This window comes from Pan paniscus, chromosome 8 (genome assembly GCF_029289425.2).
Source record: "Pan paniscus chromosome 8, NHGRI_mPanPan1-v2.0_pri, whole genome shotgun sequence".
Taxonomy (NCBI): domain Eukaryota; kingdom Metazoa; phylum Chordata; class Mammalia; order Primates; family Hominidae; genus Pan; species Pan paniscus.
The window spans coordinates 114,458,136-114,480,315 of NC_073257.2; the positions used below are offsets into that span (position 1 = coordinate 114,458,136).

At 47.1% G+C, this 22,180-nt stretch overlaps 1 protein-coding gene and 1 non-coding gene across 7 annotated transcripts in view; both read left to right on the plus strand.

Moving 5' to 3' along the window:
• The window catches only part of SUFU (SUFU negative regulator of hedgehog signaling), a 125,919-nt gene that overhangs the window by 68,295 nt on the left and 35,444 nt on the right, over positions 1–22,180 (plus strand). For 4 of the 6 annotated variants that reach the window (XM_055093326.2, XM_034931388.3, XM_008950857.5 and 1 more), the window contains 4 exons: positions 17,024–17,166; positions 18,078–18,163; positions 18,435–18,507; positions 21,584–21,737. In XM_055093326.2, the coding sequence (XP_054949301.1) occupies positions 17,024–17,166; positions 18,078–18,163; positions 18,435–18,507; positions 21,584–21,737 (456 nt within the window). Of the gene's footprint in view, positions 1–17,023; positions 17,167–18,077; positions 18,164–18,434; positions 18,508–21,580; positions 21,738–22,180 lie in introns of all 6 variants that reach the window. The other 2 variants (XM_055093325.2, XM_034931385.3) reach the window with 1 other exon arrangement.
• Positions 15,962–16,068, plus strand: LOC112441136 (U6 spliceosomal RNA). Its single transcript, XR_003029097.3, has one exon. It is a non-coding gene; the product is annotated as a U6 spliceosomal RNA (small nuclear RNA).

The window sequence follows — 22,180 nt, forward strand, 5'->3', positions numbered from 1 at the left end:
ACTTGCAGATAGTTTCCAGTTTTCCCTATTTTAAACAACACTATAAGATTGTTGCCCATATATGAACATCTTGGCAACTGCGTCCAATTATCTCAGGATCAGTTTCTAAAGTGGGATTGTGGGTCACAAGGTCCGCAGATTTTACAGTTTGGCACATATGCCCAGCTCTCCTTTTGAAGGTGATTCCACTAGGCAGGGTGGCCCCTGCCGCGGCTGCCACTGTGTTCTCACCTGTAGTCATGGCCATTTGGCAGTCCAGGCACTGAGGAAGCACTGTGTAGTCTTTCAAGTCCGTAAAATAAGACACAGGACTCTTCCCACTCTTGGTAGCTTTAAAGCTGGCCGTACTCCAACATTAAGGAAGTTCTTTGAGGCTGGAGGCCCACAGGCTACTCAGACTCTGTGGCTCTTGGAAAGCCCTGCACTACCTGAGTTCACCCTCACAACTCAGTCCCTTCTCTATCTCTCCAAGCAGGTAGAAATGTCCTGGAAGAGTCTGGCCTGAACACCAAAAGGGTTCACTAATGATTTATTGCTATCTCTTCCTATAATCAAATCACCCAAAATTGGTTATCTATAACCCCCTTCCTGTATCTGATTGGTAGGGAAACTTTGAAATTTGGGCAGGTACATAGACGGCTGAGGGGCTGTTCTTTACACAGATACTCAGAGGTAAGTGCCTGCCTCATGTCCCGCCTCTGACCCAACAGCCCCTTCTGGGTGCAACATTCAACAAGGGATTTAAACCAATCAGAGTGTGTCCAGAGAATGGTGGCATTCAAACTGGCAAAACCTTTCAAAACTGTCCATCTATGAGGAATGACTATAAAAGTGAGGTAACTGGAAACATTCTAGTTTGAAGACGAAAAGACTTTGAGATGGAATATGTAGGGAGTTGAACTATGACCCACAACAGGTATTTAAAAATAGCTGAGGTCTTCCCATATGGAAAAGGGATTTGACTTTTTGTTACTCAGAATAGAGAGCTAGAAAGCTGTTAACTCTTCATTGGGATGTAGAAGAATTTCCAAATGTGGATAGGCACTGGGAGGCAGTAAACTCACCATCCCTGAAGTTTTCCTAGTAGTCTGGGCAGTTGCTGGCCCAGGCGCTTGTAGAGGGGATTTAAGCTCTGGGTGTGGAGTTGGTGATTTGGGAATCTAGATTGCCGAACCGAGAGAATATTTATTTATTTATTTATTTATTGAGACGGAGTCTTGTTCTGTTGCCCAGGCTGGAGTGCAGTGGTGCAATCTCGGCTCACTGCAACCTCCGCCTCCCAGGTTCAAGCAATTCTCTTGCCTCAGCCTCTCAAGTAGCTGGGACTACAGGCACACGCCACCACGCCTGGCTAATTCTTATATTTTTTAGTAGAGACGGAGTTTCACCATGTTGACCAGGCTGGTCTCGAACTCCTGACTTTGTGATCCGCCTGCCTCGGCCTCCCAAAGGAGACCATTTATTAATGCTGGGGTTTTTTTAGTTTTTTGTTTGTTTGTTTGTTTTCTAATCGGTATTTTTGTGACCCCTTCTTCTGTGTTCCAGTCTGGTTTCTTGCAAACAAGTCCTTCCCCCTTCCTCTTCTCGATGCTTCCCAGGTCCTCCAGGTCTGACCCAGCTGGGTGACTTCTGAGAACATCCATAAGTACTATAGCTGTGCTTCTTGGTGTAAACTAAGGCAGGAAGAAGGGAGTTAGTTTCCTAAGCTGAAAATTAGAATCGTGGCTCCTCGAAGAAACCATCTGCTCTTCCTATGTGGGTGGATTCTATGTCTGTGTCTCAGTGCTACTGGATCCTTCTGTCTTCATTTCTTTTTGTGTAAATAGTGGCCATATTTTCCAGTGGTCAGATCTTTCAAATGAATAGCAACTGTTTAATTTGTACAGTATTTTCAGTACACAAGGCAATTTTTACATATTTTGTTTTCTTGGATTCTAAAAAAAAACCCAAAACCTTCAAGGTGTACAGTATATCATCACATCATGTTTTGGTAGGTGAAAAAACAGATGCAGAGAAGTTAAGTGGCTTCTTCAAGGTTACACAGTAAGAAAATCATATCAGAGAATAAAGCTAAGAGAGGAGACTCTTAACTAGAGGATCTGATTTTGTCTTGAACAGGAGGGTATACATAATACATTTTGGGTGACTATTTGCACCCATGACCTGGTAGAAGAAAAATAGTCAGTACTAATAAGTAACGGTTTCACCTTACACTAAGATGGCCAGTGACTGAGCTAAAGAGAAGTTAGTGTTTCATTAATTTATCTTTTTTTGGATTGCTGGGGATGAGGCCAACCAAAATTCTCTCTGGGTTAAAAGTTGATGTTTAAGGAGGCCGGGCACAGTGGCTTACGCCTGTAATCCCAGCACTTTGGGAGGCTGAGGTGGGTGGATCACTTGAGGCCAGGATTTCAAGACCAGCCTGGGCAACATGCCGAAACCCTGTCTCTACTAAAAAACAAACAAACAAACAAAACAAACAAACAAAAAATTAGCCAGGCATGGTGGTGCACACCTGTAATTCCAGCTACTTGGGAGACTAAGGCAGGAGAGTCATTTGAACCTGGGAGACAGAGGTTGCAGTGAGTCAAGATTGCGCCACTGCACTCTAGCCTGGGCGACAGAGCAAGACTCTGTTTCAAACAGCCACCGTGCCTGGCCAGGACTACGAGTTTAAAACCTCCTTAGTCCCTTTGGCTTTAAGAACAAAGAGGCTGGTGGCTCATGCCTGTAATCCCAGTACTTTGGGAGGCCGAGGCGGGTGAATCACTAGGTCAGGAGATCGAGACCATCCTGGCTAACATGGTGAAACCCCGTCTCTACTAAAAATACAAAAAAATTAGCTGGGCGTGGTGGTGGGCGCCTGTAGTCCCAGCTACTCGGGATCGCGCCACTGCACTCCAGCCTGGGCGACAGAGCGAGAATCCGTCTCAAAAACAAAAACAAAAAACAAAGAACAAAGAGGCTTGGGGCCAGGCATGATGGCTCATGCCTGTAATTCCAGAACTTTGGGAGGCCGAGATGGGTGGATCACTTGAAGTCAGGAGTTCGAGACCAGCCTGGCCAACATAGTGAAACCCCATCTCTACTAAAAATACAAAAATTAGTCTGGGTGCAGTGGCACCTGTAACCCCAGCACTTTGGGAGGCTGAGGCGGGTGGATCATAAGGTCAAGAGATTGAGAACATCCTGGCCAACATGGTGAAACCCTGTCTGTACTAAAAGTACAAACATTAGCTGGTCATGGTGGCGCATGCCTATAGTCCCAGGTACTCGGTAGGCTGAGGCAGGAGAACTGCTTGGACCCGTGAGGCAGAGGTTGCCGTGAGCTGAGATCATGTCACCGCACTCCAGCCTGGCGACAGAGCAAGACTCCGTTTCAAAAAAAAAAAAAAAAATTAGATGGACATGATGGTGCGCGCCTGTAATCCCAGCTGCTCGGGAGGCTGAGGCAGGAGACTTGCCTGAACCTGGGAGGCAGAGGTTGCAGTGAGCTGAGATGGCACCGCTGCACTCCAGTTTGGGCAACAGAGTGAGACTCTGTCTCAAAGGAAAAAAAAAAAAAAAAAGAACAAAGAGGCTTGGGCTCTGCCTTGTGTGTAGGTGGCAGGCCCTCGTGCTGGTGAAGGAGAGAGGAACAAGGGCAGGTCTTGCTCAGTTACAAGCTTGTGGGCAGAAGATTCTGCCTTCTCATGCTGACAGGTGTCTAAACAGATGGAGCTGCTTAAAAAGAAAAGTGAAGGCATCTGCTAGATTAGGACTTCAGGCTCTCTCTAAGGGGTAAGCAAGGACCTGTGTACTTTACAGGTGGGCATAGCATATATGGGTGAGTAAATGAGGTTTGACTAGTGACAGCTACAAGCTGTGGCCAGGTGAACCCTCCTGAGCTCTGTGGGCAGTCAGGGTCCTCACCCTCATTGGGGGGAGAATGAGGCTGTCTGCTGTGTGCCCTGCCCATGTGGGCACAGGGTGAGTGTCAGGTCCACAGTCTATCTCTAGCTAGCGAAACTGCATCAGTCCAGTTCTGAAAGGTTTGCAGCCCCCTACACTCGCTTTGGGGTGAGAACCTGCAGGGTCTCTGGCAGCCCGCCAGCCTCCCACCTCCCCTGCTGTGACTTGTATTCCAGTTTACTGAGCATCTCTGCTTATAAAGGGATTTCCCTTACACTTCACTGTTTGCCTTTATGATTGTGGCTTTGAGGGACAGGAAGGAAGCTGAAGAGCGGGAGGTTCTGGAGAAAATGCATAGGGAAGCAGTTTTGAGTCTCCTTTGGCTAGCTGTGCGATTCCTTTGATTCCAGGCAAAACCTGGAAGGAATAGCCTTTACATTTCCTTTCAGTTTTGCAAGAGCAAATATGTCTTCTCTCAGTCTTCTTTAATCAAGTGGGACTGCGTATTCATTTCCCGTCTCCATGTCTTGCAACCACATTTAGCCAAATTAATATCAGACAGAGCTAGCTGAGGGAAGCTCTCAAACCAAACACTCAAATGAACTTTTCAAGTGATAAAACTGCATCCAGAACTTTGAAAAGGTAGGTGGGTGAGGGTAGGGGTTAATTCTTGCTTCTACCACATGACCAAGTTGGGAAACTCTACAACTGGTCACCATCTGCGCCATTTGACCAGCTATGAAGAACTTTACCTTCTAGCCCCAAGAGCTCCTCAGCCACATGTACAGAGAATCTGTTTTGGGTCTCCTCCCCCGCACCCCCCCCCCCCCCCAGTTTGTTTGCTTTGTTGTTTTTTCTTTCTTAAAGAGAGTTTCTGTCTTTCCCCTTCTTTGGAGTTTGATTGGAAGCCCTGCAGAGGGGCTGTTGAGCAGTCAGCCATGTTCCTGGGATTATCCTTCCTTTGGAGCATCTGTCTGCTGTGCACTGTGTTGGGAGAAAGGCAGGGGTGCGAAATTCTGTTGGTTTGTAACAAATTGTAGCTTCTGAGCTGGGGAGTATCCCATCTTTTCCTCTCCTTGCAGGAGGTCCACTGTTAAAGGGGAATTACGCAGGACGTGTTTATTTTTTTTGCTCCTACGCTGTTTATACATCATTGTATTCAATTTCTGTCCCAGTTCCTAGTGTGGGCCTTGTCTCAAGACTCTGCTGCAAGGTTTCTGTCCTAGTTCCTAGTGTGGGTCTTGCGTCATTACTCTGCTGTAAGGTTCTTTGGCTTTGGCTTGGGGAGGGGGTATGGAGCCGGGTAGGCAGGGAAGTGGAGGGAGGTGCTCACTCTCAGCTTTATTTGGATTCCTGGAGGAAGGAGAGTTGCTGTTACCAGGAAAAGTCAGTGTTGATCAGACAAGAAGAGGATCTGCTGCCTTCCTTTGGTGGGTGGGTACTGTTAGGTTGAGGGAGAATTTGCCTGGAGGAGGCTCTGTGTCTTCCTGAGGGCAGTGCCCTCTGTACAGTGCCTGGGGTTACTCCTCCCTAAAATGAGGGTAGCATTGTGCGGGTGTGCTAAGGGCTCCAGAAATGTCATTTGTGGTTGTGCTACACCCTGTGGCCTAAAACTTTGTAGGCTTTTCATTTCTGGCAATAGACTAGGCACACACATCCCTATTCTCCTCTCTGGTCTAGAAATTAGGCTTGGGCTGGGCGTGGTGGCTCACACCTGTAATCCCAGCACTTTGGGAGGCCGAGACAGGTGGATCACTTGAGGTCAGGAGTTCAAGACTAGCCTGGCCAACATGGCAAAACTCCATCTCTACTAAATACAAAAATTAGCTGGGCATGGTGGTGTGTGCCTGTGGTCCCAGCTACTTGAGAGGCTGAGGCACGAGAATCACTTGAACCCAGGAAGTGGAGGTTGCAGTGAGCCGAGATTGTGTCATTGCACTCCAGCCTGGGCGACAGAGAGAGACTCTGTCTCCAAAAAAAAAAAAAAGAAGAAGAAATTAGGCATGGGTTTTAGAAATTAGTATGGGCTTACAGAGAGATCCAGTGGGGGCAGTAGGCAGACTGAGTGGCCCCCATTAGGAGCATCTGGGCTGGGCAGAAGCCAACAGGACTAACTTTGAACTTTATTTCCTTCACTGCCTCAGCCAGAGATGTTTTGTTCAACAAAAACTCCAGATTTTCTCCTCCTCTCACTGGGGAGTCATGAAGCTCCCAGGCCTGTGTGGACCTGTAGTTCTGCCCCCGTAAATATATTTCTGCTCGTGGGCCTTCTGTTGACTTGAGAAGGAGCTGTCTTCCAATCTCAGAGGAAGCCTCCTCTGGGCCCAGCTCCGCTGCGCAGTCCACCATGGCCGCAGCAGTAGCAGCTTGAGCCTTCTCAGGAAGGAGGGCGGGTTAGGCAGTTGCCAGAGTCTCCCCACAGGTGTCGGCTTCATCCTGGGACTTCCAGATATGGGGCATAGGCTAACTGAACCTTTCCTCCTCAGCAGTCTGTGTTACTGGGGACATGTCTGGCACATCTGACATTTTGGGAAAGAACTGCTAAGCCCCCCTAGGACCAGCTCCGGGTGTTCACAGAAGACACTTAAGCCCTGGTTATCAGAATGATTTGTGAACACCAGAAATGCAAGAGGAGTGGAGATTTTTTCTTGAGAGATTATGATGGCTGTGCCATTGTCAAATATTTGACCTCCAAGTTGACAGACCTGAGTCTCCCAGCCTGCTTTGGGTCACCTCCCATTTTCCTGCTCTCTCAAAAACACCTCTTGCAGACTAGCCACTCCTGTGACACCTGGCACAGTCCCGCTGCGTTTCCTCCCCTTGTTCTCTGTCCCTGGAAAGCACGGAATAATCTCAGAGCACGCAGAAGAGCACCTGGAGAAAAGGGGCATTTGGCTTTCACAGTGCCAAGCTTCACGCTCCTGGGCTCCCAAAGGGAACATTAGTCCCCGCTCCACAGACCAAGTATGTTAATTCTGACCCTGGGCTGGGGCGTTAGTTTCCAGGCTATTATGTAGAACATCACGGGGCCTGTACTTTTGCACAGAAGGGAGGCAGGCTGGCACTGTCTAGAGTTAGGATGAATTAAGAACTCTTGAAGAATGTATTTGTAAGAACTCAAGGAATGTATTTGCTTCTATGTTTCAAAGGCAGCACTATTTTACAAACAATAGCTGTTTTCTTCTGCAACCCCTCTCCCTAGATTTTGCTAGCTTATTATATCCGGGACAGTCCAACTTCAAACCACCATAACTGAAGCTGGATGTCAGGGAGGTGGGGGTGGGGTGATGGCCAATTGGAGGAGCCAGTAGGATTCTGTGCGCCTGTTCAGCACCCCCCACGTTTTCAGAGTTCTTGCCCAGGAGTTGTTTGTTAATGGGGAATGAGACGTGGAGGAATGAAATCTTTCTCCCAAGTGAGCAAGGTGTAGAACCGTAACTAGCATTTTTGGCGGGGAGGGGAGAGACTCCTTTTGCTATCCTGGAGTGGTATTTCCCTTCCAGTGAATTTGCCAAACAACATAAAAGTCGGGTAGCTGAGGGAGGTTTCTCCTGGTACCCGGGGGCAAAGCTCCAAGGAGGGAAGGGAATAGAAAGTGTCTACCCAGCCCTTACCTGGAATGGCGACGTTCTTTCAGACACTGGGTGCGGGGGAGCCTCTGCTGTGTGGTTTAAGTGGAGGTCTCTGGGATTTTCACCCTGACTTTTCAATGAGGATACCTTGGGGAGCAAGAGAGAGGAAGCCAGCTCCTGTAACCGCTGGACTGAACAGCTGGGCCTCTAACTGAGACATTATTAGCATTTGAAAGCCCCTCTGAAGGGGCCAAGAGCTTCCCAGGGTGGGCGCAGGGGCCTGAGTGCTGAGACCCCACAGTGGCTCCAACAGAATGGGGCTGAGCATCCAGGGCATAAAGACCAGACCGGACTCAAGAATGAACTCATTGTGGCTTTGTCCCATGCTTGAAAACTGTGACCAGGGCTCTTTCATTGTTAAGAAAGACCATTTCTTGTCCACAGAAGAGCTCATAAGTCTAGTTCCTTCATCAGGCAGAGCTGCGGAAGACCCTGCCCCTCACTAGAAGTTTCTGTTAGTGTCCTGCTCTCCAAGCATTTCTGATGGAAGTTGCACTTTCTGCTCCCCACTTTAACTCAGGAGTACCTTTGGCCAAAGCCTGATCACACATGCTCAGGGTGGAACGTGTTGATCCTAGAGCAACACCTGGGCCAGACTCCCTTTTCTTGCCTTAGAGTCTCCCTTTCCCAGCTGCCTAAATTAAGCCCCTTCCCAAGTTATTAAGCCTGCACAAAGTGCTTTTTGGTCATTCTGGTTCAAACAGTTTGCGTTTGCACAGTATTTTAAAATCATGTTAATTCTGGTTAATAAAAGGTCAAAGGTCATGGCTCCAAATCTTTCCAGCCTTTTCCCTGTTTCCAGCCTAAATAAATCCCCACCCGGTTTGGGGTATGTTTCTTTTTCTTTTTTTTTAATTATACTTTAAGTTTTAGGGTACATGTGCACAACGTGCAGGTTTGTTGCATATGTATACATGTGCCATGTTGGTGTGCTGCACCCATTAACTCGTCATTTAACATTAGGTATATCTCCTAATGCTATCCCTCCCCCCTCTCCCCACCCCACAACAGGCCCTGGTGTGTGATGTTCGGTTTGGGGTATGTTTCTACAGACTAGACATCAGATAGGGATGCAGAGCTCCAGGGAACTGGCCCATCTGTTTCTTAAACCAGGAGCAATGGTGCCACCTACTGGGCACTTGCTGGTAGCGACAAGCTCTGTGGCCAGTCCTGTTTTCTGGTGACTTGGGTGAGAGTATCTGTACTGTATTCCAGTACACGAGTAATAACATACTGCAGTAGAAAGCATATTGAGTAGGCACGCTATTTCCTGTTAACAGGCTTAGATACTGTGTTTGGGCAAGTTGCCCAGGGTCACATCCAGTTAGGAATGGAGGCAAATAGAAACAGGGCCTTCCCAACTCCGAAGTTCACCACTAAGCCAGGGTTTGCCAAAACCAGCAGGCGATTTCAGCTGGTAACTGCACAAGAGTGGTAACTGGTAGCATGAATAGTGAAGCCACTTTTCTCTCTTTGGTTCTCTTTGTCTTTTTTTTTATTTAAGATGGGGTCTTACTATGTTTCCCAGGCTGGTTTTGAACTCCTGGGCTCAAGAGATCCTCTCACTGGGCCTCCCAAAATGCTAGGATTACAGGCATGAGCCACCATGCCCGGCCCAGTTTGTTCTCTCTCAGTCTTGGTGATTTTGTCTCAGCTCTATATGACTCTTTAAACCTTGAACAGCTCTTTGACCCTTGTTTATTTCATTTTTTAAACAATTTTAGGTAGGCAACAATATCAGTTAGAAATTAATAACATTTTGTTATATTATCCTGAAGTTACCACTTGAGGTAAGCAACACTAATTTGCCATTTATTTTCCTTATTTAGTATAGTGATATGAAGTTGCCTTTTCAGAGTAAGTTTGTTTAGGTTAAAAAAAAAAGGCAAGTCAATTTTAGGGGGAAAAATACAGGTAAGTAATGGTACAGATGGTGCACAGATATGGCAAACATGCTGATGGGTGTTGTGGATGAGCCCAAAGTTTGGAAAGTGTTGGGCCATGCCCATCATCACTGACGTACTGTGAGACTGTGGGCAATCTCAAGCATCCTTTTCTCATTTGTAGAAAAGAACATGTTAGTAGGTGATTGTTCAGGTCATGTAGACATACACAGTGCTGTGATGTCTCAGCATTATGGGTCAGGTTTCTCCCAGGCCAGGCTGCTGTGCCTGGGGTGGTGGGAACAAGGAATTTAGAGGCTTGGCCTTGCTTCCCCTACTTTGCCTGTGCCTCAAGATTCCTTCCTTTTGCCTGCTTTATTCTTTCTTTTTTAATAACAGATTTATTGAGATACGATTCACATACCATGTCATCCACAGTTGTGAAACCATCACCATAAAAAAAGAACCTCATATTGGTCACTCCCTATTCCCTCCAACCGTCACAGCCCTAGACAACCACTAATCTACTATCTGTTTCCATAGATTTGCCTATTCTGGACATTCCATATGGATGGAATCATATAAGGTCTATTATGACTGGCTTTTTTCACTTAGCATAATGTCTTTAAGGTTCATGTTGTAGTATATATTAGTATTTTGTTCCTTTTTATTGCCAGATAATACTTGTAATTGCTATCTTTTTTGTTTTAAACATTCTAGTGGATATGAAGTGGTGGTGTCTCATTGTGGGTTTTTTCTTTTCTTTTCTTTTGTTTTTTGAGACAGGGTCTCAGTCTGTCATCCAGGCTGGAATACTACGGTGCGACCAAAGCTCACTGCAGCCTCCACATCCCGGGCTCAAACAATCCTCCCACTTCAACCTCCTGAGTACCTGGGACTACAGGCTTGGGCCACCACACCCAGCTAATTTTTTGTTTGTTTGTTTGTTTTTTATAGAGATGGGGTTTTGCCATGGTTGCCCTGGCTGGTCTCAAACTCCTGGCCTCAAGCGATCCTCTCACCTTGGCCTCCCAACACTTTGGGAGGCCACTGCACTGGCCTCATTGTGGTTTTGATTTGCATTCCTCTGATGGTTAATGGCATTGAGGATCTTTTTATGTGCTTATTAGCTATTTGTATATCTTTTTTTTTTTTTCCGACAGAGTCTCACTCTGTTGCCCAGGCTGGAAGGCAATGGCATGATCCTGGCTCACTGCAACCTCTGCCTTCCGGGTTCAAGCAATTCTCCTGTCTCAACCTCCCTAGTAGCTGGGATTACAGGCTCATGCCACCACACCTGGCTAATATTTGTATTTTTAGTAGAGACGGGGTTTCACCATGTTGGCCAGGCTGGTCTTGAACTTCTGACCTCAGGTGATCTGCCCGCCTTGGCCTCCCAAAGTGCTGGGATTACAGGTGTGAGCCACCATGCCCGGCCAGCTATTTGTATGTCTTCTTTGGAGAAATATATTCAGATCCTTTGCTCATTTTTAAATTGAATTATTTATCTTTTATTATTGAGTTGTAAGAACTCTTTATATATTCTGGATACAAAATACTTAATATATGCTGGATACTTATTAGATATATGATTTGCAAATATTTTCTCTCATTCTCTGGGTTTTTTCTTTTAAAATGTGATTAAGCCTGGGCACGGTGGCTCACGCCTGTAATCCCAGCACTTTGGGAGGCCGAGGCGGGTGGATCATGAGGTCAGGAGATCGAGACCATCCTGGCTAACACGGTGAAACCCTGTCTCTACTAAAAATACTAAAAATTAGCCGGGCATGGTGGCGGGTGCCTGTAGTCCCAGCTACTCGGGAGGCTGAGGCAGGAGAATGGCCTGAACCCGGGAGGCGGAGCTTGCAGTGAGCCGAGATCACGCCACCGCACTCTAGCCTGGGTGACAGAGCGAGACTCCGTCTCAAAAAAAAAAAAAATTGTGATTAAATATATGTAACATAAAATTTATCATTTTAACAATTTCTAAGTGTACAGTTCTGTGACATTATTAAGTATATTCACATTGTTTTGCAGACATTACCACCATCCATCTCTAGAAGTTTTTCATCTTCCCCAACTTAAACTCTGTACCCACTAAGCAATAACTCCCCACTCGCTTCTCCCCCAGCCTCTGACAACCACCATTCTATTTTCTGTCTCTATAAATTTGCCTACCCTAGGTACTTCATGTAAGTGAAATCATGCAGTATTTGTCCTTTTGTGTCTAGCTTATTTCACTTAACGTAATATTATCAAGTTTCACCCATGTTTTAGCATTTGCCAGAATTTCTTTTTTATGGCTGAATAGTATTCCATTGTGTGTAAATACTACATTTTGTTAATCCATTCATCTGTTGATGGACATTTGGGTTGTTTCCACCTTCTGGCAATTGTGAATAATGCTGCTGTGAACACAGGTATACAAATATCTGTTTGAGACCGTGCTTTCAGTTATTTTGGCTATATACCCAGATGTGAGCTTGCTGGATCATATGGTAATTCTGTGTTTAAATTTTTTTTGCAGAACCGCCGTACTGTTTTGCACAGTGGCTGCTTCATTTTATATTCCACCAGCAATGCACACGGATTCCAAATTCTTTGCATCCTCACCAACACTTGTGCACTTATTTTCTGTTTTCTTTTTTTTATTAATAGTCACCCTAATGGGTATAAAGTGATATCTCAAAAGTGATTTTGCTTTGCATTTCTTTTTACTTTCTTGATGGTATTGTTTACAGCACAAACAGTTTTTTTTGTTTTGTTTTGTTTTGTTTTGAGATGAAGTCTTGGTCTTGTCACCCAGGCTGGAGTGCAGTAGCATGATCTCGGCTCACTGCAACCTCCTCCTCCCGGGTTCAAGCAATTCTCCTGCCATAGCCTCCCGAGTAGCTGGGATTACAGGTGCCCACCACTACGCCCGGCAAATTTTTTTGTATTTTTAGTGGAGACGGGGTTTCACCATGTTGGCCAGGCTGGTCTTGAACTCCTGACCTCAGGTGATCTGCCCACCTCGGCCTCCCAAAGTGCTGGGATTACAGGCATGAGCCACTGCACCCAGCCAGCACAAAAGGTTTTAATTTTGATGAAGTCTAATTTACCTATCCTTTGTTACTTATGCTTTTGATATTGTATGGAAGAAACCTTTGCCTAATCCAAGGTCAAAAGATTTACTCCAATGTTTGCTTCTAAAAGTTTTATAATTTTAGCTATTACAGTTAGGTCTGTGATCCATTTTGAATTGACTTTTGTTTGTGATATAAGAAAGAGCTCCAACTTTATCCATTTGCGTGTGAGTATCCAGTTCTTTTAGCAGCATTTGCTGAAAAGACTATTTCCTTTATCGAATTGTTTTGGCCCCCTTGTTGAAAATTAATGCCCACAGGCTGGGCGCAGTGGCTCACGCCTGTAATCCCAGCACTTTGGGAGGCCGAGGCACGCGGATCACAAGGTCAGGAGATTGAGACCCTGGCTAACATGGTGAAACCCCATCTCTACTAAAAATACAAAAAATTAGCTGGGCGTGGTGGCGGGCACCTGTAGTTCCAGCTACTCGGGAGGCTGAGGCAGGAGAACGGCGTGAACCTGGGAGGTGGAGTTGGCAGTGAGCTGAGATCGTGCCACTACACTCCAGCCTGGGCGACAGAGCAAGACTCTGTCTCAAAAAAAAAAAAAAAAAAAGAAAAGTAAGTTAATGCCCACAAATGTGAGAGTTTATTTCAGGCCTCTCAATTCTATTACATTGATCAAATGTCTATCCTTATGCCAGTGCCGCACCGACTTGGTGACTATATCTTTGTAGCAAGTTTTGAAATCAGGAAAATTAAGACCTTCAACTTTGCTCGTCTTCTTTAAGAATGTTTTGGCTATTCTGGGTGTCTTGCATTTCCACGTGAAGTTTTGAATCCGTTTGTGAATTACTGCAACAGGATACCTGGCATTTTCATAGGGATTGCACTGAACCCGTAGATGGATTTGGGGATACTGCCATCTCAACAACACTAAGTCTTCCGATCCATGAATGTTGGATATTTTTCCGTTTATGTAGGTCTTCTCGAATTTCTTTCAATGATGTTTTGTAGTTTTCAGAGTATAAGTTTTCATTTCCTTTGTTAAATGAAGCATTGTATTATATTTGATGCTACTGTGAAAGAATTGTTTTTCTTACTTTCATTTTTTATTTTGTTTGTTTATTTATTTATTTATTTATTTTTTTGAGACACAGTCTCACTCTGTTGCCCAGGCTGGAATGCAGTGATGTGATCATAGCTCACTGCAACCTTCAACTTCTGGGCTCAAGCCATCCTCCTGCTCCAGCCTCCCAGATAGCTGCAGCTACAGGTGTGCACTACCATGCCTGGCTAATTTGTGTGTGTGTGTGTATGGAGATGGGTGTTCTTGCTCTGTTGCCTAGGCTGGTCTCTAACTGCCAGGCTCAAGCAATCCTCCTACCTCGGCCTCTGAAAGTGCTGGGATTAGAGGCATGAGCCACCATGCATGGCCTTAGTTTTATTTTTGGATTGTTCCTTGCTAGTATATACAAATACAAATAACTTTTGATCTCGGCTCACTGCAACCTCTGCCTCCCAGATTCAAGCAATCCTCCTGTCTTGGCCTCCCGAGTAGCTGGGACTACAGATGCATGCCACCACGCCTGGCTTATTTTTGTATTTTTAGTAGAGACAGGGTTTCACCATATTGGTCAGGCTGGTCTCAGACTCCTGACCTCAGGTGGTCCACCTGCCTCGACCTCCCAAAGTGCTGGGATTAGAGCGTGAGCCACCACACCTGGCCTTTTATTTTGTACTTCTTTTTCTTGCCTAGTTGTCCTGGCTAATACAGTGTTGAATAGAAGTGGTGAGAGTAAGCACCTCTGTCGTGTTCCTGATCGTAGAAGGAATTAGTTCAGTCACTTACCATTAATCAAGTATGATGTTAGCTGTGGGGTTTTTTGTTAATGTCCTTTATCAAGATGAGGAAGTTCCATCTATTCCAAATCTGAGTTTTTTTTTTTATCATGAAAAGGATCTTGTCAAATGCTTTTTCTGTGTCTATTGACATGATCATGTAGTAATTTTTATAATCTGTATTACATTGATTTTCTTGTGTATAACTAACCTTGCATTTCTGGGATAGATTCTACTTGGTCATTGTGTATAACCACCTCCCCCCCCCGACTTTTTCTTTTTTTTTTCTTTTTTTTTTTTTTTTGAGACAGAGTACAGAGTCTCACACTGTCGCCCAGGCTAGAGTGCAGTGGCGCAATCTCTGCTCACTGCAACCTCCACCTCCCAGGTTCAAGTGATTCTCCTGCCTCAGCCTCCCGAGTAGCTGGGATTACAGGCGCCTTCTACCACGCCCTGCTAATTTTTTGTATTTTTAGTAGAGACGGGGTTTCACTTTGTTGGCCAGGCTAGTCTTGAACTCCTGACCTCGTGATCCGCGTGCCTCGGCCTCCCAAAGTGCTGGGATTACAGGCATGAGCCACCACACCAGGCCTGTATAACCCTTTTTATATGTTGCTGGGTTCTGTTTGCTGGTATTTTGTTGAGGATTTTTGTTTGTATATGCATAAAGTATATTGGTCTATAGTTGTTTTTTTTCTTGTCTTACCTTTGCTTTTCATATCATGGTAATATTGGTTTCATAGAATGAATTAGAAATTATTTCTTTTATTTTTTGGAAGAGTTTGCAAAAAGTTGATATTAATTCTTCTCTAAATCTTTGGCAGAATTTACCAGTGGAGTCATCTGGTGGACCTGGACTGTTTGTATTGTGTATGTTGTTGGTGGGGGTTAATTACTTATTCATTCCTTTTACCTGTTGCATTGTTTCTTGCTTGCAGAACATGCAGGTTGCTTGTAGAAACACACTTATGTAAAAGGAGAGAGATTCTGGGAAGAGTGGGCCTAGCAGGAATTTGGAAATTTAGGGGTTTCTAGTTGGCTCTACCTGAAGCTGTGCCTTCTCCTCTCCCCTGTATTATCACATCTCAGATGAAGCAGTCTTCCTTCTCCTGCCTGAATGAACACTATTGAGGTTAGGACCAATAACTGAAGCCGTATCTTGGATGGAAAAGGTGTGTCTGTGTGTGTATGTGTGTGTTCTGCCTTACCTTAAATATTGATAAAAAGTGAAGAAAGATACCTCAACTGTTGAGATTCTGAGATCATGAATGACAGACCATAGTGAACTCTGGAACAGCCATTTAAAGAATGAGATAGCTCTCCATATGCTGAGAAGCAGTGATCTCTGCTGGGTGCCGTGGCTCATACTTGTAATCCCCGCACTTTGGGAGGCCGAGGCGGGCGGATCACGAGGTTGGGAGATCGAGGCCATCCTGGCTAACACCGTGAAATCCCACCTCTACTAAAAATACAAAAAATTAGCCAGGTGTGGTGGCACATGCCAGTAATCCCAGCTACTCAGGAGGCTGAGGCAGGAGAATCGCTTGAACCCGGGAGGCGGAGGTTGCAGTGAGCAGAGATCGCGCCACTGCACTGCAGCCTGGCAACAGAGCAAGACTCCATCTCAAAAAAAAAAAAAAGTGATCTCTTGCTCACTTCAGCAGCACATATACTAAAATTGGAACGATACAGAGAAGATTAGTATGGCCCCTGAGCAAGGATGACATGCAAATTCGTGAAGTGTTCCATATTAAAAAAAAAAGGTGCTGTCTAAGATATATAATTAAATGAAATCTGCAGAATAGTGTGCTTCCATTTGTGTAAGGACAAAACATGGAAGGGAGCCTGTGGATGCATAGGCTGGACATACAGAGCACCTTGGCACCCACGATGAGAGTCAGAGCTGGTGAGAGACTTAGTACCTTGTGGGGTTGTTTTCCCTTGTGGTTATGTGGCCTTAAACAAAACTCTCTCTAAAGTAACGTACCTGCTTGAAGTGCAGTGGTGAGCCTGTGTGTGAGGAGGCTATGCCCTCATGGCAACAGCTACCCTTGGCAGAATCTGAACATCTCAGAGACATGGCCTGAGGATCCTCATGAGTTGTCTCTGCCACGGTGTGGGAGGCACTATTTAGACCTCCATTTAGTTGAAGCCTAGTGTTCCTCAGGAATTCCTACATCTACCTGTGGGAAAATGGTGATAGATTTCAAAGGCTCTCCAAGGTTCGATGTTTCCTTCTGAGTGCCGTTTCAGCAACATAGAAATTTCGGTCTGTTTCTCCAAGGTGAAGGGCTTTCATTGCCCTGTTGCCTCTCTGTGGACTTCTGGCCAGGTGGCCCTACAGAAAAGCACCTTATTCTTTCTTGGCAGATCCAGTCATGGCTCCTGCCTCCCACCATGAGTCGGGATATTGGGGAAGCGAAGCAGATGCCAGAAGTCTTTCGGGTTTCCCAGGCCGAAGGAGCTTTCACACTAATAGCCTGTCCTTTTCCATTTAAGTCTGACAGAATTGGCAAGCAGGAACAATTTAGGTTTTTGGAAATATCCACAAACTCTTTGCTTCCATCCGGAGTGAATGCTTCTCTTCCTTCACAGAGGCTACCCTAAGAGGCTGGGAAGCCTCCCAGCCTGGGCTAGTGAGATCCCAGCCCAGATTCCAGGCCTGGATCTGGGGCCTTGAACAATGAGGATCCTTGTGTCTCTCCCACAGAGAACACCTTCTGCAGTGGGGACCATGTGTCCTGGCACAGCCCTTTGGATAACAGTGAGTCAAGAATTCAGCACATGCTGCTGACAGAGGACCCACAGATGCAGCCCGTGCAGACACCCTTTGGGGTAGTTACCTTCCTCCAGGTGAGGCACAGGTTGGACGCTGGCTCAAGCCTTCCTGTGGGAAGGGTCCTGGGAGGACAAGGAGGCTTGAGGAGGGGGAGTGAAGGGAGTGGGAGGTTTCCTTTGGCCTCTTCCTGATTTCTGTTTCCTCTGATGGTTTGTCAGGTAGATTCAGATGGTCTGATTTAACCTGCTGAGATGGGAGAAGGGAGAAAGGGAAGGAGGCATTTGGTTGGGAGAGAATGGCTGTAGCTGAGAGGGAGTAATGGGGTGGCGGGTATTCTTTGAACAGTGAAGACCCAGTCTCAGGAACAGGACTTTCCAGCAGGAAGCCAGCTCTGGGTCGTCCTTGCTCTTTGCCAGAAGCTGTGGGAACCTGCCCAGCTTTGACCAGTGCTTGTTTTTGGTCACGAAGTCTATGTGAAGGTTCCACTGATTCCCTTGATATTTACACAAAGGCCTATCCCCTAATAAGGAAGGGAGGAGTTTCTCTGCAGGCTGCTATGACCTATTGGTGGTGGTTCCAAGCCTGATAGGTCTCAAAGTCTCTTGTTTACATTCCCCATGATACCAGACTGGGTAGGAATGGCTCCCTGAACCTCCCCTACTTCCAGAGACATGGCCTGAGGACACATCTTGAGTTGCTCAGGCCTTGGTTTTCTCCTTTGTAGCTAAGAGCTAGACCTGGTGTCATCCAGACACAGCAAGGGCAAGGGTCAGGCCTCAGGGCCCACATGTGGACCCAGCCATTTCCCAGCCAGGCAGCCACTCCATCCTAAGGGAATCATCCAATCTTGGCTGCACCAGCTCCTGAGCACAGATCCTGCCTGTGGTCTCCCAACTGGAGGTGACTCAGAGAGCCTGGGTAGCTGACCTTCTTGGGGTGGGGGGTGGCCATTAACACACAATGGGCTTTCTATCCTGGGCCTCAGATCGTTGGTGTCTGCACTGAAGAGCTACACTCAGCCCAGCAGTGGAACGGGCAGGGCATCCTGGAGCTGCTGCGGACAGTGCCTATGTGAGTACCCATGCAAGGTGGGAGCGCGGCTCCCTGGGCCTGGGGGTGGGGGTCCCTCCACTACCCTCCATGTGGGGCTCCCTCTTGCGTTGTTATTTCAGACCCTGGTTTTTCACATCAGGGCTTCCTGACGACTCACTCCCTGACAGTCCCTGACCACGAACTATTCCCCTGTGTCCTAGGCCTGGGGCAGCAAACAGGGCAGGCTGTAGGCCCAGCCCATCAGCCCCAGACCCTCAGTTACCATCGTATCCCCTTTCCTTGTCCACAGTGCTGGCGGCCCCTGGCTGATAACTGACATGCGGAGGGGAGAGACCATATTTGAGATCGATCCACACCTGCAAGTATGTCTTGAGTGAGGAAAACCTTTCTAGCACCCTGTGCCTAGGCCTCTTCCAAATAACACTGGCTTTCATCCTGGGAAAACAGAGGACCTTTATGTGTGAGTGAGTAGAAATATGGCATCACTTGGAACTTATCCCCTGAATTCTGCAGAGCACGTAGGGAGCAGAGGTTTCAGCCCAGGAAAGCTAGTCCTCAGACATATGTATTTTGGCATTTTAAAAGGATATTTTTATTGTATGTAAATTATATATTGGCTTAAAAAATTAGATTGCCAGCAATAAAAGATAAGTGTAGTGGATATTGCTTGCTTGCCCAGTATTCATTCTCCTGCCTCCCAGACTTTCTTTTAGGGAGCCACCACGGCCACCACCGCCCTGTACCAGACAGTAGTGTAGGTGATACTGACTCCATGGCCCAGCTGCAGGAGTGAGTGCTGATTGGTCTAACGGTCCTATCCCCATTTTTGCCACATTTTCTATCTTGGACAGTCAGATGCAGAGCTCCTAGCCTGGAAAGATTGGCACCTTAGACACACAGGCTGGCAGCTGCCCACTCCCTGTGGCCCACCTGGACATTGTTTCAGTGTCATCTTTGCTGTTTTAGAAGCATTCCTTTGTCATGCAGGTAAAGTTTGAAAGCCACAAGAACGTAACTGCCTTTTCTTTTTTTGAGACGGAGTTTCGCTCTTCTCACCCAGCCTGGAGTGCAGTGGCGCAATCTCGGCTTACTCCAGCCTCCGCCTCCCAGGGTCAAGCAGTTCTCCTGCCTCAGCCTCCCGAGTAGCTGAGATTACAGGCGCCCACCACCACGCCCAGATAATTTTTTGTATTTTTAGTAGAGACAGGGTTTCACCATGTTGGCCAGGCTGGTCTCGAACTCTTGACCTCAGATGATCCGCCCGCCTCGCCTCCCAAAGTGCCGGGATTACAGGTTTGAGCTAGTGCGCCTGGCCCATAACTGCCTTTCTTATGGGCTTCTCCTGAAGCAGGAGCCACAGACAGCTAATAATGTTACCTGCCCGGCGTCTGGCTCCTTCTACTCCCCTGACCAAATGCAGGTCATTGCCATCTCTAAACCTGCCATGCTTCTGTAAAATATCTGGTAGGCCACAGGCAGTTGCCGGGAGTTCCATGTGTTAGAGCAAGAGAAAGGTGGCAGATGGACATGTAGCCAGCAGCCCCTGAGTTCTTCACTGTAGACTTGTGAGTTCTTGGGAATAAATCCTCTTCATTCACAGATGATGCTCCTCTGTTTTCCTAGTGCCTTTAACACTGAACATTTCAAACTGCTGCCAGGATCCTCTGTTCTCTCTACTTTAAACTTGGTTTCCTTATATCTTCTGCATATGCAAGAACCAGGAACCAGGAAGGCTATCTTTCCCTAAGCCCTTGTTCTGTAGCCACACTGGGATCCAGCATGGGGCACTGTGGGCCGTTGTTTGGCCCCTGTCATAAGTGCCAAGTACTAAGAAAGAACCTGGTCCTTTGCACTACTAGGGTAAACAGCTGTCCTTCCATGCCAAGGGCTGTTCTCCTTCCTAGTCTGCAAGCTCCCCTGAGAGCAGCCCACAGGACCCGGAGCACCTAGTGGTCTTTGAAAGCAAACCAGGGTCCCACAGGAAGAAAGGACAGCTTTCTTTCCTGGTGGCTCTGTGCACCAAGTGTGAACTCCTCTGTATTCACTGTGCCTTTCTGGGGCCTGCTTGCTATCAGTCTCTTTAGAGCTGGCATATATTCCTGTGATTCAAGCTCTACACTAACCAGCTGTGTGCCCAAATAAGTCCCTCGCCTTCTGGGTCTTAACTTTTTCTTTTTACTTATAAAGTAAATAGCCCAGACAAGTTGAGCCAAGAATTATCTGTCTGCAACTCTTTACCTAAGTGAGGGACCCCAGGGCAGCCAGTGCAGAGGAAAAAGCTCAGACTATCCCCTGAGCACACCAGGGTATACATGCTCCCTGCCTAGAGTACACAGAGCGCTTCCCTGCTTAGCCTCTTCCTGCTCGGAACCCACAGCTTTGCCCAGGCCAGCATTAGCACTTGAAAGGAGGAGATGACTGATGGGAAGGAGGCGTCTGGGGCAGAGCCACTTGCTGACTGGTCCCAGGAAATAAGGACAGTACCTGTACTTCTCCCAGATGGGGCTTCTGGGCTGATCAGCAGGCCAGTGTGGTACCTGTGGAGCCGGGAAGCACAGATTCTTGTTGAGATGCTCAGTCACAAGCTTGATTTGGCCCACACGGACATAGAGCCTTCCAGGTGACTTTTAATTCAAGGTCCAGCATCAATGAACTGTGTTTTACCAGAAAATCCAGGGATGTTTTGAGTACAACTCTTCCTTGAAGCCATTTGGAGAGTGTTTGTACTCAGCAGTACCAAGGCCTGCACAAAGGCAGGGTCTCGATGGGGAGAGAAGGGTGTCTGCAGATAGTCACTGCACTCTAGGCCCCCATTTCAGTCTAAGAAATGGGAAGGAATCTCCATCCAGAGTCCTTTGCTAAACAAGGGAACCAATGCATCTAGGGAAGTCCAGCCTTTGCTCTCCAGTGGCTCTTCCCTGTGTGACCACACCCTCTAGCTGTTAGAAGGGGAAACTGCAGGTGTGGCCTGTTGCCTGTGGCAGGCTTCCACCCTGTTTTCTATAGCAGTGACTGGGAGGTTCTGCCTGAAGATCGGGAGGAGAGGAAGGATCACACCTCTCCTCAGAGAAGTAGGCTCTCTCATGGCCACATCAGCCCCACCAGCCAGCCTGGCGGGGACAGGTTTGGGGCTCTGAAACAGGTAGAGGCCATTGTGCTGGAAGGCTGATGGTAGAAGAGATGTTTCCCTTGGGATTTGCATTCCTCCTGGCTTCCCCTAATCCCTGGTTCCCCTGGAGGAGTCCAGGAGCTGGCAGAGACCATCATGCATTGGTAGCCAGGGCAGAACAAGGTCAGAGATCCTGCTCTCCAGCATTTGTCCCATGCTCAGCACCACAGGGGCTCAGTAAATACTGTAAGAGCGGTGGCTGAAAGGGTGGTCACCTTGGGTCACCAGTTCTCTGAAAGAACTCTGGCTCTTTGGTTCTTTTCAAGCAGGAGAGAGTTGACAAAGGCATCGAGACAGATGGCTCCAACCTGAGTGGTGTCAGTGCCAAGTGTGCCTGGGATGACCTGAGCCGGCCCCCCGAGGATGACGAGGACAGCCGGAGCATCTGCATCGGCACACAGCCCCGGCGACTCTCTGGCAAAGGTGGGAGCCATCACTCAGCATTCCCCCAGCCTTCCTCCTTCCTTTTCCCCAGGGCCTGGTTTCCAGGCTCTCTAGGATGGGTCTCTAACAAAAACAACCCATTCAATAGTTTATTTCCTGGCATGATTTAAACAGCAAGTGAAGTCTTCCAGCAGGGCGGAATTAAGGGAGCTTTATTGGCCCATTCCTAGTTGTGTTTCCTGTGTGTATTTCAAATGCATCACCAGCAGGCACCATTGTGTTTTAGATTTGCCCTTTGCAATCTGAGGTCATGGAGGTGAGTGGAAGCCTCAGAACAGTTACAGGAAAAGTCCATAGTCCACCCAAGTGCAAGAGAAAAGTGTCGGCCACCCACGGAATTGACACAGGGCCCAGCTCTGGCCTGAAGGCCATGCCAGATCCAAGGATCACTCTGGCCTCAGGCCCTCCCAGGCCTTCAACAA